At 36.1% G+C, this 15,855-nt stretch overlaps 1 protein-coding gene and 1 non-coding gene across 7 annotated transcripts in view; one reads left to right on the top strand and one right to left on the bottom strand.

The window, feature by feature from the left end:
• Adgb (androglobin) overlaps positions 1 to 15,855 on the top strand; it is a 116,676-nt gene that overhangs the window by 14,080 nt on the left and 86,741 nt on the right. For 5 of the 6 annotated variants that reach the window (XM_019209944.2, XM_019209945.2, XM_010639550.2 and 2 more), the window contains 3 exons: positions 5,278 to 5,417; positions 7,853 to 7,939; positions 15,516 to 15,763. In XM_019209944.2, the coding sequence (XP_019065489.1) occupies positions 5,278 to 5,417; positions 7,853 to 7,939; positions 15,516 to 15,763 (475 nt within the window). Of the gene's footprint in view, positions 1 to 5,277; positions 5,418 to 7,852; positions 7,940 to 15,515; positions 15,764 to 15,855 lie in introns of those variants that run through there. The other variant, XM_033763321.1, reaches the window with a different exon arrangement.
• LOC117286076 lies at positions 714 to 904 on the bottom strand. Its single transcript, XR_004517210.1, has one exon. It is a non-coding gene; the product is annotated as a U2 spliceosomal RNA (small nuclear RNA).

The following is a 15,855-nucleotide window of genomic DNA, read 5'->3' as shown; positions in this document are numbered from 1 at the left end:
TAAATGTGTCTGCATTGACAGCATCATTTTCAGTGGATAATCATATTACTTACTAAAGCTAATAAACCCCTTACTATCGATGAAGCATTGTTTGCTGCTAGATATTTATCATGGACTTTTAGGAGAGCTGTGGTTCAAAAGGTGACTTGTGTGTTCTTTTTTTGGCTAACACTATTACTAGACAAGTTGTTGAAATAGCAGAGGATATTGAAGCACAATTACTAGAGAGGGTTAATGATTAACCATTTAATACAGATTGAGGAGTCTGCTCATGTTGACACCAGGGCAAAATGCTTGATTTTATAAATTTCCAGGCGGGTATACATGAAGGAATGTTATGTCCATTTTTGTTGCCAAACAACACCACAGCTATGGAACTATTCATGTCTTTGGATGATTATATCTTAGGAAAACTGAAGTGGTCATTTTGTGTCAATATATGCCTGGATGGAATAGCTGTTGTGGCTGGATGGCTTTCTTATTTCGTTGCTTAGGTCAAATAGGTCACTTCTGAATGTGCACCTATCTATATATGGTGTTATCCACAGAGAAATGCTGGCTAGCTGATAAATGTCACTTGAACTTCAGAACATTTTGCAGAAGGTGATTAAAATTATCAATCACATTGAAGTACATGCCCTTAACTCGTGTCTGTTTGTGCATCTCTGGGAGGAGATGAATGCAGAGCACACACATCTCTTTATTTTTCCCCAGAGGGGTGCACCATTCCTGGAGTTACTGCAATACCAGGTTGATGCATGGAATAAATGGAGCAAGTTCCCATACCATCTCCCAGCTCCAAAACTCCATTTAATATATTGTCCTTGGTTAGAGGATCTATCAGATATTAAATTGATAAGAACAGATACTATACTTGCTCTTAGCCAAAAGACTAAGAAGTTATGCACATCTTCTCTTATATGTAGAAGTGAGATGGCTTTCTAAAGGTAGATCATTGGACAGAGTTTTGAAATTAGTACAATAGATTTCTTTTAGAAAAACAGTCACTGCTACCAGTACATTTCAGTGACATAGGAAGGGTTTTAAAATTTGCTTATTTGTGTGATGTTTTAAGCCTGCTTAATCTGTCACTTTAGTTAAGAATGACAATCATATTCAAGTCAGCATATAAAGTGACTGTATTCAAAACCAACCTCAAATTATGGGGACAATGAGTGAATGTTGGAATTTTTGACACATTTCAAACATTAGCTGAGATTTTGAAAGAGATTGAGACAGGGCCTTCTTTCTTCCATCCATTGCATGAACACCTATCTCAGCTTTCAGAAGAGTTTGAGCATTACTTCTCAATCACAGAAGACCCCTGAATCTAAGAAGGAATGAATCCTCAACCCATTTGTGAATCAACTTGGAGGTTCAACTGCTTGAGATCACAAATGGCAGTGGCCTTAAAAGTATGTTTGAGACAACTTCTGATATCCATATATTCTGGATTAAAGTCAAGGGAGAATATCCTGAGATTTACAAAAGCCATAGGATGTCTTCTTCCATTTCCATTATCCTATCTATCTGAATCAGGGTTTTCTGCAGTGACAACAATCAAAACAAGATTAGATTAGGGGACATGGGGATGGCTTTGAGATGATTCAAGTATATTATATTTATTATGCACCTTATTTCTGTTATTATTAAACTGTATATAATGAGTAGCAATACAACTCACCATAGTGCAGAATCAGTGGGAGTCCTGAGCTTGTTTTCCTGCAACTAGATGATTCTATCTGGGGGTTCTATCTTTAAATTTGTATTTAATATAGTTTTTTTTTTGGTACCAGGGATCGAACTCTGGACCTTGTGCTTGTGAGGCAGGCACCACTGAGCTAAATCCCTGGACCTGTTATTTAATAAACTTAATATTGCTGTCATTTTGAGTATTGTGCCCTCTTAGTTATATTTTATCATCAAAATTGAGGTTTTATGGGCTGGGGATTTAGCTCAGTGGTTCTGGTGCCTGCCTTGCAAGCTCAAAGGCCCGAGTTCAATACCTGGTACAAAAAAAAAAAAAAAAAATTTGAGGCTTTCTTACTGTTTGGTATAGTGAGTAATTTTGGACATTTTTTCTATTATGTTTTACAACTCTGGATTCTAATTAATTTTCAGTTTTAGTAGTCTATTTATCTATTTATTTATTTTATTTTATTTGTTTTTGGTACTGGGGATCGAACCCTGTACCTTGCACTTGCGAAGTAGGCACGGTGCCACTGAACTAAATCCCTGGGCTCTGATGGTCTATTTAGATTAAATTCCTCTTTTATCTTGCTGGGCTGGCTTATCAAATACTGAGTCTACAAAGCCTCTATTGTGCTCTTCTGGTCTCCCACTCTTATTTGTTATCCAGGTAAGACTCCATCCATGTGCCACTTTGTTCCTGCATGGGCAGTGGGTGGAAATGAGTTCCTCCAGCAAGCTCTACCTGGGAAGGGTGCTTCCTGTTTGTTGCAGGAGGAGGGTGGAGGTCTTAGTTCTGTTCACTGATTCACTGGGGAGAGTAACTGTGTTGTATGCTTTAGTGTGGGCATGGAAGTCCAAGACCAATCCTTGGGCCCTGTATAGGGAAGGGTACTGCCTTATTACTGCAGTAGGGTAGGGTAGTGAAGTCAGGTGCTAGTCCACATATGCAATTTTCCTGATTCACCTATTTGCCAAAATCTCTGTCCACTGGTTACTTGTTTCTTGATCTTTTCTAATTGCTATTTGTCTTATTGATTTAAAATTCTTTTGTATTATCCTTTCAGTATGCTCAAAGGAGGAAGAGGGTATAAATTATGTAGCCATTTAGTTATCTTCACTTGGAGTTCAAGTGTTACAAATATTACATTTGAATGTAGTTATATTACAAAGCATTTTCAGAACATGTTTATATATTTAAATTTATATTATATTAGTAATTTATATTTATAAGAAAGGAAGGTTGCCTCTTAATAAGCATGCTAAATAAACATTGTGATAGTCCTTTAATGTGATGTTAGTCCAGTAGACTTTTTAAAAAAAGTCTAATACATCATTTATATGCAATAATAAAAATACCAAATGTAAGCATAATTCAATATTTTATGATAGAGTCTCATAAATTATAGATAGTACATTTTACATCTATAACAAAATACCACAGATCAAGAGGCTTAAAAACAACAGAAATCCAAGATGAAGGCATCAGGAGATTTGATGTCTATTAAGGAACTTCTTCCTAGTTCATAGATTGAGGTCAGTTTGCTCATTTTAACCTCACATGGCAAAAGGGGAGAACTCTACCATTTCATACCTTTAAAAGGGCACAGATCTCTTTCTGAAGGCTCCAATCTTATATCCTAATCCCACGCCAAAGGACACCCTGCCCCCAGGACCAGCATATTGGGTGTTAAGATTTCAGTATATGCTTTTGGAGGGGAAATAAACATTCAACTAAGCTGTATATACAGTATTTAATATATAATGTATATTGTATATAATATTCAAGTAAGATTGAAGAACGCTACTGATGTGTAATATAAACGAATAAAAAACATTCCCAATAAAATGGTTATAAGTTTAGTTAAACTATGTTTTAGAAATTTCTGCAATAAGCTGGGGATTTAGCTCAGTGATTCCAGCACCTGACTCACAAGCACAAGGGCCTGAGTTCAATCCCTGGTACAAAAAAAAAAAAAAAAGAAATTTATGCAAAACTGAAAATCGATCCTCTATGTAGTATTTTTGAAACAGATATATTGAAGTCTGATTCACATACCATATAATTTGCTCATTTAAAGTATACAATTTAGTGATGTTTAGTAATCAAAACACTCAACTGAATGTTGTCTATGGTCATCAGTAAGCAGGTGATATTAGTTGAACTGCTCTAGCTTACTAATGACTGATTAAACCCTTTTCTTTGTAGGAATTCAGTTGACTCCTTGAAAAAATTGTTTTGAAAATAGAAGTGTGGGAAGGGAACACCTATTGCTATTTTTTAAATCTCAGTAAAATATACATGCCATAGGATTTAATTTTTCAACGTTCTAAATATACAATTCAGTGGTATTATGTAGTTTCAGAGTTATGCAACTGACATTCCTACCTACTTGTAGAATATTTAGTCATCCCAAGCAGAAATCCTGTAGTCATTAAACAATGACTTCCCACTCTCCCTTCCTCTAATCCCTGCTAACCTCTATTTATAAATTAGCCTTTCCAGGTAGCTTCAGTAATTGTTCATCACACGGCATTTTTCCTCTTACATCTAGTTTATTTCTCTGTGAAATTTTTTTTTTTGGTAATTTCATTTGAAATTAGAGAAAGTAACACACCTGTGCTTTAACCGTATCCTGCCTTATATCACCTAGTAAGGGAGAAAGAAAAACAGAACCTCTAAATAAACTAACATGAAATTTGGGGTTACAACTGTCATACAACTAAAACATTTTTCACCTAATTTTATCTACCTGAGAAAAATATCTTCAGTTCAAATCTCACTTTCTTGTGATGACTTTCTCCAGCCAAATTGGTCATACTTTCCTTTCTGGTCTTAGTGCACTTTGAACATACTGTATTTTATGTTGTTTGCATATGTGCCTTCCCCTACTAAACCACAAATAATTAATGACGTAAACCATGTGTTATGCATATTTTGCAGTTCACAATTCTTGACATCACTGCTGAAAATATTTTTTGCCAAAGGAATTAATTTACCATAAAACAACATGCAAAGCTGAAATAAACCGAGTTCATAAATTTAATGTTACGTTTTAATTATGAAGTAAAATGTGCATAGATATAAATATGTATTTTACTAAATAAGACATTAATTCACTCCATGTTAAAAATTAGATCTTTAATTAGGAATAGGTATAATTTCAGAATTAGAAGTGTAAGATCAATGAGCACATGTTAGGATAAGCAGTAATTATTAAGGTTTTATTTGAGGGGTTTGTATTCTGTCTATATATAATAAATTAATCATGCCCCCCAGCTGGTATAATGTTTTAGTTCTTCTATTTGTGGTATTTTAATTCACTGCATTGTGTGCTCACAAAGCCTCAGAAATAAGTATACTGATGCATAGCTATGGAGGTGCTATAATTACAAAATGAAATAGTGATAACATTAATCATATTAATAAAATGCTAAGCCAGAGTGATATTGAAAATTAGTATCTCATACAAATACTAACATAAATTGATAAAACAGTAAATGGCAATGTTAGTAATATGTAATAATGTATAACAAAAAATGCTATAAATCCTGGTTGGCATGACATTGTTTTCTACTTATTTTTAGGGCTGCTGGAGAAAGATAACTATTGATGACTTTCTGCCTTTTGATGAAGATAACAATCTGTTGCTTCCAACTACAACCTGTGAATTTGAACTCTGGCCCATGCTGCTGTGTAAAGCTATCATTAAGCTGGCAAATGTTGAGTATGTAGTAAGAAATTATCACTTATTTGTCTAAAAATAAAAAGGCAAAACAGCAGCTATACATTCATGTTAAATGACTTCATTTAAAAAAGTAAATTAGAAGACTTTTTCCAAACAATGTAAACTTTGAAGTATTGAAATCAGTGTGTCAAAGCTGCTAATTTGAAGCGGTCAACTGTAAGATAAAATTGTCTCAAGAAAAAAAAAACAACTTAGAAAATGATTCTATACCTAACGTTTTCTTACTATGAATAAAAATGGATCATGGGAAGTAGTGCTTCAGTTTAATAGGAGAAAAATTGTCTTGTAAGGGAAAATGCTAGTTTATCTAATTAGTGAGTTATGTACACTGGGACCCAATTAAAGTTTAGGTCTGTATATTTTGCAATAACTTAAAACACTTGAAGTTTTCAGAATGATGTCAATGTGTTCTTTGTGCTTTTGACATTAGTCACTTTGGACACATTCATGATGAAAACTACTCATAGTTTCTTCACTGTGCTTGCAGAAGTCTGCTTGTGTCCTCCATCTCTGCATGATTTGCATCCCCAGCATATTTGAGGCATGCCTGCTGTGTGCTGTCCATCTCAATCTGGTCCCAGCAGTGTAGTTCACAATGGGCAAAGAAAGCTTAGTGCTTGAATTGGAAATGCATGGCAGTTTTTTATAGAGAGCAGTTCCATATTCAACAGAACACACCCACGTGCTCTAACAAACCAACCAAGCGTTCGCCCTTCCACTTCTGTCACTAACTTAGCAATGTAGTCAGAAGGTAGGTCTGCTTTGTGTGGATTTTCTTTTTCGCTCAGCTTCCTTTTCATCTCCCAAGGCTACAAAACAATAACAACCACTCCTCCTGCCATCCTCTTTGTCTCTGTTTTCCCTTACCAACCCTCAGGTTTCTGTTGAGAATTTGTTTCTCTCTGCTGTCAGCACATTCATTTCAATGACTTTTACAAAAGTTTAGCCCATATCTCTTTAGGTAGCCAATACTACTGAGTATCTGCATTGGTGGCAACTGTGTTTGTTTATTTGGAAACAGTATTTACCCCATTGTTCCTAATTCTCAGTTATAACTCAGAAGTTCTGGGAAGTGAAGCAAGATCAGTGAAGCATTAAACACTTGGCCCTGAGAGCAGAAGTAGCATTTTGTCTTTCTTAAAGTTATATAGTGCAGCAGAATTTAATTGGAACATGAGTGATAAAAATTATTTAAGAAAAAAACCCATCTCAGAAATAAAGGACCAAACCAAGTATAACGAATTTCTTAGAATTTCAAATGGAAACTTGCCCTCCATGGTACAATTTACATTTTTCTATAACTTCTATTCAGATGTTATGGTAGTTTTATTTTTTACCATGTCCAGTTTTCTACATTTAAAAAACTAATACATATCATTGGTGTAAATATCTATATGAAATATGCAAAGAGAAGAGCAATATTTCCGTAGGAGATGCAGTCACTTCATAAATGAAATTATCCAAAGAGAATTTAGACTAGACTTGTTATCTTTGATAAATGTAGACCCATACAAATATATAATTTATAAACAACAAACCAATGCGCATTTATACATAATGCAAAAATACATTAACTGGGATAGTGTGATTTCCTTCTGAAGAAAAGAACACATGGGTTGGTCAGTTCAATCAACACTGCAGATTGGTGGACAGCAGCCGTGCTTCCTGGGTGGGAGGGAAGGATGGTGTTACTATGTGTAGATGGAAATAGAGTCATCTTCCCAGTGATACACATAAAAGGACTGAACAAGAACAGTGATGTTTGGCTAATGCCAACCTCTGACATTTCACTATGTAGGCAACTCACTCTGATATAAGAGGATGGACTTGATGTTTGTGATTTCTCCACAGCTATCTAGGGATTGCTGATGCCCTCTTGACTGGCTATGGACGAGACTGATTTAAAATACAGCCTCATAGGCATGTGAAGATAGTTACTGAAATTAGAATGATGAAAGACATTTTCCACTTTCAAAAGGACATTATGTATAAAATAATATACTAGTTTTACATATTTTATAATATATGAGTATGCTTTATGTACTGCACATAGCATTAATATTAATTTAAATTCTTTTTTGAAATAAGGTTTATATGTATGCTGTGTAAATGTATTTTTTTTGTTTTTTGGTACTGGGGATCGAACTCGGATCCTTGTGCTTGCGAAGCAGGCAGCAGAACCACTGAGCTAAATCTCCAGCTATAAATGTATTTTAAATTTAATCATTGGACCTACTTAAATGGTTTAACAAAATCATCTTGCTGCTGAGAGAGTATTTTCTTATACTGTAACCTGTAACACGTATGACCTACACTGATTATTATGCTGTGTTTTATTAATGACTTTTAGTCATCATATATCACTTTGTGTTTCCGATTTTGCTAACTATAACATTATGCCTCTTCTATTTTAGCATCCACGAAGCACAGAGGAGAGAACTGGGAGAATTCACAGTTATCCATGCACTCACAGGGTGGTTACCAGAAGTCATTCCTCTTCAGTAGGTTTGAAGATCATTTTGCTCATATATCTAATTTTCTTTCTTCCTAAGATTTCTTTAAAATATTCTTATTCTTGCCGGGTGTGGTGGCACACACCTGTAATCTTAGCACTTGGGAGGCTGAGGCAGGAGGATCTCTGTGAGTTTGAGACCAGCCTGGGCTACATAGCGAGTTCCAGGTCAGTCTCAACTACATAGTGAGACCCTGTCTCAAAAAACAACAACAAAATATTCTTTAAGAAAATTGTGTAAATATCAAGAGAAGTACTTTTTAACAGGAAGTTTGGGAAAATAATCCTTTATGGTATTGATATAGAGGGAATAAATGTAACTCCTAACCTGTTAGATGTCAGATGTGCCACGTTTGTATTCCACAAAATTGAAGAATGAATTCTAAGGAACAACAGAGATTAAGAGTAGGCAAAATTTATTGAGAGAGATAGCTCCTGAGAGACAGAAGGGGATCTGAAAATGGGTTGCCATGGACCCCACTTCACTGAGGAAGTTTTGTAGAGCAAAATCATGGGGTATACAAAATCACAAGGTGGGTACAACACAGGTCAAAACTATGATCAACCAATAAGCCACTTAGGTAATATTGATCCAATGGGGAAGCAGGTCATGTAGCTACTGTACATGGAAAGAACATGTTACCTTTTAGGACGGGATAGATCAGGAGGTCCTAGTCACCCGCATGGGCGACTAATGTCTATCAAGACTTTATTGATCTTGGGGCCAGGGATTTAGCTCAGCGGTTCGGTGGCCAGCCTTGTAAGCACAAGGACCAGAGTTCAATCCCCGGTACAAAAAAAAGAAAAAGACTTTATTGGTCTTGATACCAACAAAGGTGATCCCAAGTATAGTATAATCTTCAATTTATTGCTATTCTTTGGGAGGCATGTAGGCCTGGTCATTCTGTCTTTATCTTGAGGCCTGGCCTTCAACAGATTCGCCTCCAGCCACATTTGTAATGTGTTCTCATCTTCTGCACTGACTCTCTAGCCCTGTCTGACTGCCTAGAATATTTCTACCTAACTTAGCTGTCTATAATAGTATCATAAAATTCTTTGGAAATGTGAGGGTAAATTCTGTTTCTTTATGTAGAAGGATAAGTCCCAAGTTTGTGGTTTCTCTGCAGCTAAAACTGATCCTATGACAAAAGACAGATTTACAAGAAAAAAATGCAAAAGCTTATTAATGTATATATTTCTTGTGTACATGGGAGACACAAGCAATGAATAGTTTTCAACAAGTGGCTTTGAATTCCAGTTTATACAGATCTTCTGTAAAGAACAGTACATTTTTAGATAAGTGGCAAGACGAAAGAAAAAAAAGGCTTTGAGTCTCTGCAGGTAGCAATTTGTGGGAAGGCAAATAAATGCAAGAGATGGGCCAGTTGGTAAAGCTTATTAGTGTAGATTTGTCTGGTCCTATCTTCAGGCCCATGAGCTCTACAGTTGTCTTCCGTGCTAGAAGAGGGAGTGACAGAGGCAAGATCTTTTTTGTCTTTGGAAACCTAAATCATGATTTTAGAAACATAGGGAAGGCAGAGAGCTTCCCTGCATCTGCTGTTTCTTAATTGACTTTAGTTAAACTGTCTTTCATATTTCGGGGTAATATATCCTGCTTCTCTGTCTCTGCCTCTCTCTCTCTCTCTCTCTCTCTCACACACACACACATTTATATTGTATATTTATTAGGAATTTAATCCTTAAATATCTGATTTTCAAATATTAAAACACTGATAACTGTTTATTGTGATAAAGTGTTTATAGATTTCCATTTTTATTTATACTTATTTCAATACTGAAAAACAAAAATAGCTTTCAACTATCCATACATATTAAGAAATAATGAATCTTAATAGAATACCTATTACATGTTATATACTTTAATATATTATTTTTAATCAATAACATAGTTTTGAAGGGATTACCTTATGAAATCATCCATTTGACCTCATCACTTATGAATAGATAATTTCAAATAAGGAAAATAAGCTGAGAAGCTGGAATGTCCATTTAATTCTTGCTTGTCCAAACCCTCACTCTTTTCTCCATCTGGTTCTAGGCATAGAGAGATTGATTATCTTTTACCAAAAATAGCTCTTGGTGTGCAAATAAAAGAGAAACTAATGTAGTGCTTACTTAAAACTTTACAAAATGAGTGTAGAACTCAACTTGATATTACCATTGACAGTTGGAAACCAATTAGGTAAAGGTACATAGAGAAGAACTATAGGAATAGATCTGAGTACATCATCAACTCAGAGCCTGATGTTTGTAAGATAGTCAAATCCACCGCACCGTATGTGATTTCTAGTGGTGGGAAGCCATAATTTCCTAGGGTAAGCTGACCTTACAGGAGATTTAAAATAAGCCTTAGTAACTTGTATTTTGCCATTAATTCATCTTTTCAGCAAGACAAACTAGCTGTTGTTCAGTTAAAAAATTTACAGGGAAAGATTGAAGGGTTTCTATCCTCCTCAAATGACCACTTTGCTGAAAGAGAGTATGCTTTTATCTTAGGGACAGACCATGACGGCACTCTTTTAGACCTTCTTATGCAAAGCCCTTTTTGAAATATCTAAGAGGAATAATGTGAACAGTGCATAGGATTTCAGAAGTATGGGCTTCTCTAAAGTGTTAAGTTTATGTTGATGGAATGATCATAGTTATGCTTTAATTTTTCCTTCAACAATAGTTGGTGTGAATACCTGAAACATGGAATTATCAGTCTACCAGAGACAGCAAAGAAGAAGATAGAGTGATCCACAACTAGAAAATTAGCAACTTTAAAATAGCGTATTGTTTCTTAAAGTCATACATGCCTATTAAAGTAAAATCATAAGTGAATATTAAAAGATGCCCATTTATAAGATCAATTTAATAATATTCAGATTTTAGATGGTTGATTTACATGAATTATAGTTTCTTATAAAATATCTATGAATGTTTTGTAAAGAAAAAAGCTTGAGCATTTAAATTCTTACACTTCTTGCAAGTACAGTAAATTCTCTGGGCCCCACTTCCCCCATCTGAAGAGTACAGATAACATCATCTATTCTAATGGTTGTTCTAAAGATTGAGTACTTGAAAGAAAAAGGAGCTATCAAAAAAAATAGCTAGTGTATTATAGAAAAATAGTGAAAATTTCTTCCCTGATTCTAAAGAGTTTTACTGGATTATTTAATAATATCTAGAAATATGTCTTGCAGATAATAACTAACCATTTGAAACAAGGAAAAGCATAAAGAAAGATGCTGCAAGTGAGATTGACTCAGTCAATTAAATTTCTTCTAAATTCAACAAGAAAGTAAAAATATATTTTAATGTGTTATGATTTATCAAATTTTATATACATATTCTGTCACAATATTCAAATGATTCTGTTATCCTATGAAATAAAAAGGTTAATTCATATATATTTAATTTTAAAGGAAAATGTCATAACATATAAATAATTGTCAACATATAAATAATTGATTAAATTGTAAAGTGTGAGAAATCACCATCTGCCATAGGTGCTAGGAGGGGTCAGATAAGGCTTCACTGACAACTAGATTCTACTTGATCTGAGCCTTAATGTTGGCTGGGTTTGGTTTAACACAAAGACAAGAGATGGGATGGAAAGCAAGAGAGCAGAATGAGCGAAGGCCCATGGCATGTTCAGGAGTAGATGTTTCTGTGATGAAGAAGAATCAAAAGTGTAGAGAAAAATTGGCCAGGGATATCTATGGTTTTATGAAGGGCAAAGAAAATCAGAATGCTGGGCTGGGGATTTAGCTCAGTGGTGCCACTGCCTGCCTCTCAAGCACCAGGACCTGAGTTAGATCCTCTGTACCAAAAACAAACAAACAAAAATCAGAATGCTAACATTTCAAACTTTTGTTGACTTTTGAATTTTTTTTCCCATGTGGCAAACAGAACAAAAAGCATATTTTCTTTTGTTTGTTTGTTTGTTTGGTATCGGGGATCGAACTCGAGTCCTTGGACTTAACGAGGCAGGCACCAGAACCACTGAGCTAAATCCCCAGCCCCAAAAAGCATGTTTTGTGGCAATTCCAGCAGACAACTTCTTCCCCTCTACTTCTCATATGAGCACCAAATGGAGACACCACTCGTTTGCAACTTTTGAATTTGCTTCTTTTGTTTTCCACAAGTAGTAAAGCTTTGCCTTTGAAAATTAAAAAGGAGTATCTTCTAGTTCTCCATGTAAATACTGCAGTACATTTAGTGACCTGTCAAAGTGTAAGTTAGAAATCTGACAGTTTCAAAGGAAGCGATGACTCATTTCTCTGATTCATGGTCTGTCAATCAATCACCCTGCCACCTTACTTTTAAGCCAAGTTGTCTAAGAAGTTATATGGTCTCATTCTGTAGTGACATCCAAATATATCTTCTTCATAGCACAACTTTATATTACAGATGAGAAAAATACAACAATTAGAATTTGGATTCACCTGTTTGAATTCTGACTCTAATCTGCTAAGTGTGTTACCACATAAAATTTACATCTTAAACCTGAATCAGGGTTGGAACGCCCATATTGTAAAGCTGTGGTGGGGTTAAATGAAAAATAAAACATCTGAAGGCCCACTATCTGCTAAGTTCTGGAGAGCCACTAGTGAACAGGAGGCAATTCAGGCACTTGAGCAACTCACAGGTGCACAAGGAAACCAATTATTTTTCTCAGACCACCAGTTCATCTCATTCATTTTCCTCTCAGAGAATGTCTCATTGAATGAGTAGTCTTTACGTAGTCATTATCCCAACATCTCTTGTCTCTTCTCGGCTCTTTGTCCTTTCTCCCCTATCATACCAGTGGAGGACTTTTCTTAGGGTTAAGGAAGGCCTTAACATTGTCAAATCCAGTGATTGCTTCTTTTGTCTCATTTATTTGGCATCCCAGTATTTGACTCTCTGAACAACTTCTTTTACAAAACTTGATTCACTTGACTTCCATAGTAACATTCTCTCCAAGTTTTTCTCCTCTCTTATTTGCTGCTCTTTTCAGCCTTTTTGGATAGTTCTTTAGCCACCACAAAACATCTTAATAACAAGCTTTTGCCCTTGAATTTCAACTTTATGTCTGATTGCCATTTCCGGAACTGTAGAATATTATCACACACAACTGCCTAAATCACATAGTCATGTAGGTGCCAGAAACATAAATCAAACTCAGACTATCCAGAGTGAAACTTTTGATTCTCAGTGTCCCAAAGACACACCTTTCCCAGCAGCTCCACCTCAGCACATTGCACCACCATCACCCGAAGAAGAAACTAGCAGTGTTCTCGTGGGCACATTTTCCTCACATTTCACATGGAATCCCTCACTGAGCTCTGACACCAGTACCTCCTCCACTTAATCTGTTTGTTTTTCTCCATCTCCAACCATTACCATCCTAGTTTTCAGCCCACCATCGCTGATCACATGAACCAAAACAGACAACTGTTCCCTCAGTCTGTTTTACCCTCCTCTTTCCCACATAGTAATTGGAAGAATTTTCAAATATATAAATCAGATCACATAACTTCCCTTGCTTAAAAACCTTGCAGTGATTAGCTGTAATACTTGGGTGGTGCTTTTACATCTTTACCCTGGTCCTCACGGATCGGCAAGGTCTGATTCCTACACACTTTCTGACTTCATCTCTCATCTCTTCTCCATCTTAACAAGCATGCACTGGGTACCCCAGTCTTCTTTTTGTTCCTCAAACATGAAACATGAAACATGTAAGACTCATTATTCTTAGGAATCTTTACACACATTTTTTTTTTAAGCCTGGAATGATCCCCCATCAGATACTCACTTTGTTGAGTATGATAACTTCTGGGTCTCATTCAGTTTGAATATCAGCTCCTCAGACAGGCTTCACGACCATATAAAAATTATTCATTTCACTTTCATCATGCAAGTTATCACTACCCCCCAATCCATCTACTGGGTGTTAAGAGCCATGAGAGTGGGTAGTAGGGACCCTTTTGTGTCTTACTGAATTATGTCAACCTTGAATGATCGCCACAGAGTATGTGTTCAATACATGTGTGTTGAACAAGTAATTTGAAAAGTATTTTTAAAAGCTATACTACCAGTGAGTAAAAGACTCTTTGGGAATTCAGAGCAGAGATATATACCTTTAAAAATCTTAAACTGGGGCCGGGGATTTAGCTCAGCGGTTTGGTGGCCTGCCTTGCAAGCACAAAGACCCTAGTTCAATCCCGGGTACCAAAAAAAAAAAAAAAAAAAAAAAAAAAAATTCTTAAACTGACCGTTTAAAAGGATTATTTGAAATTTAATGCAGCTCATTGAGGTGAGGAAAAACAACTCAGAGAGGAAAGAAGAGCTAGGAAGTAGAAGACAGCAGAGTGTCAGCTTAGCAAACATGTGCTCCTGTGTGGCTGGATGGTGCTACAGCATTCCAGAGGGAGCACAGGCCAGAGGGTGGAGACAGGGAGGCATCAGATAGACCCAAGCCGCCTTTGATGTCATATTCAGGAATTCTCACAGCTTCTGTACAGGGAGCCTAAGTCATTGAGGGCTTTAGACAGGAGGATGACCTTACTGGATTTGTGGTTTTGAAGAATTTCTCAGAGCAATGCAGTGACTGGCAGGAGGGGAGAGTGGCTGGTTTGGTATTGCCCAGGAATTTTCTCAATGTTTCTGCAGAGTAAGGGGTGATGAGGATGGAGAAAAGGTAACTATGACAGTGGGAGAGGTAGGGTCAAAGCAAGGTTGTATTTATTTAGTCAGGACCGTAAGAAAAAAAACATGGTCATTCTCAGTTTTGGATCTTGACTACTCTATAGATAGTAGCAAGACATTTTTGTTGCTATTTTTGTGTTTCTCTTTAGACAGATGTCTATTGAGTGGTTTTATGCACAGGTCTGGATATCAAGAGAGGGGTTTGAATGGAGGCTGACTATTTGAGGATTGTATTCATGAACAGGTAAATTCCAACCATGGCTGGTGACTCACTGAAGAAAGAGTACGGCAAAAACACAAAGAGGAGACTTTGGGCAAGCAAACCAAAACTGTCTATAGTGAACAGAAGAGTGTTTGAATAAGTCTGCAAGTAATTTCTATAGTCAGAAAGAAAACCAGAAAAGAATGATATTATACAGCCATAGAAAAGAACTAAAAGAAGAGAGAGTAACAACACTGTCATATTTCACAGAGGAGCCAAGTCAGACAGGGATCTTTTGCATGGGAAGCTACATGCCACTTCATAGATACTAAATATCTATTTTTCTCTCTCATATCTGTTAACATACCTCTTTCCCCTGCAAGGCTGAGTGATCCTTGAGATGAGAACCATGTTAAAAGCCTAACACTTAGTAGGTCAGTGATGGCAAACCTTTTAGAGCTTTCAGTGATACAAACAGCCTGCTTGGCATGCATGCCATAGGTTCGCCACTACCGTACTGGGCCTTCAATAAAAGTATGTAATTAGTTATTAATTAATTGATATAACAATTAGCCTTTTGAAATACTAAATTGATTTTTCTATCAATTCTTTGATGTGAAATTAAAAAGCATCATTTGGAAATTAATATTGGTATGTTTTCTTCAAGTGAAGGATATATGGACAAAGTTTGGGAGTTCCTAAAAGACATATTGCCTGAGTTTAAGCTGTCAGAAGAGCCCAGCTTTGAAAGCAAAATACCAGTTATAGATACAAAGTTAAAAGAAGCGGGAAAAATGGCAAAGGACAGCAAAGAAGGAAAAGATGGAAAAGAAGCTAAAGACTCCAAGGAATTCAAACCTGAACCTTCCGTGACGACACTGAAAGGCTCTGAGAAAAGTGACAGAATTCTCAAGGGTGAGACATTTTACTCCAAAATACTGCCCAACATGAACATTGCATATAAATACAGAGTCTGCAAAAAAATGTATGCACTATTCAGGAAAGAA

The sequence above is a fragment of the Fukomys damarensis genome, unplaced genomic scaffold (genome assembly GCF_012274545.1).
Source record: "Fukomys damarensis isolate Sample0158 unplaced genomic scaffold, DMR_v1.0_HiC HiC_scaffold_14, whole genome shotgun sequence".
Taxonomy (NCBI): Eukaryota; Metazoa; Chordata; class Mammalia; order Rodentia; family Bathyergidae; genus Fukomys; species Fukomys damarensis.
The sequence above is the reverse complement of the archived record's forward strand: the minus strand, read 5'-3'. Positions and strand labels throughout refer to the sequence as shown.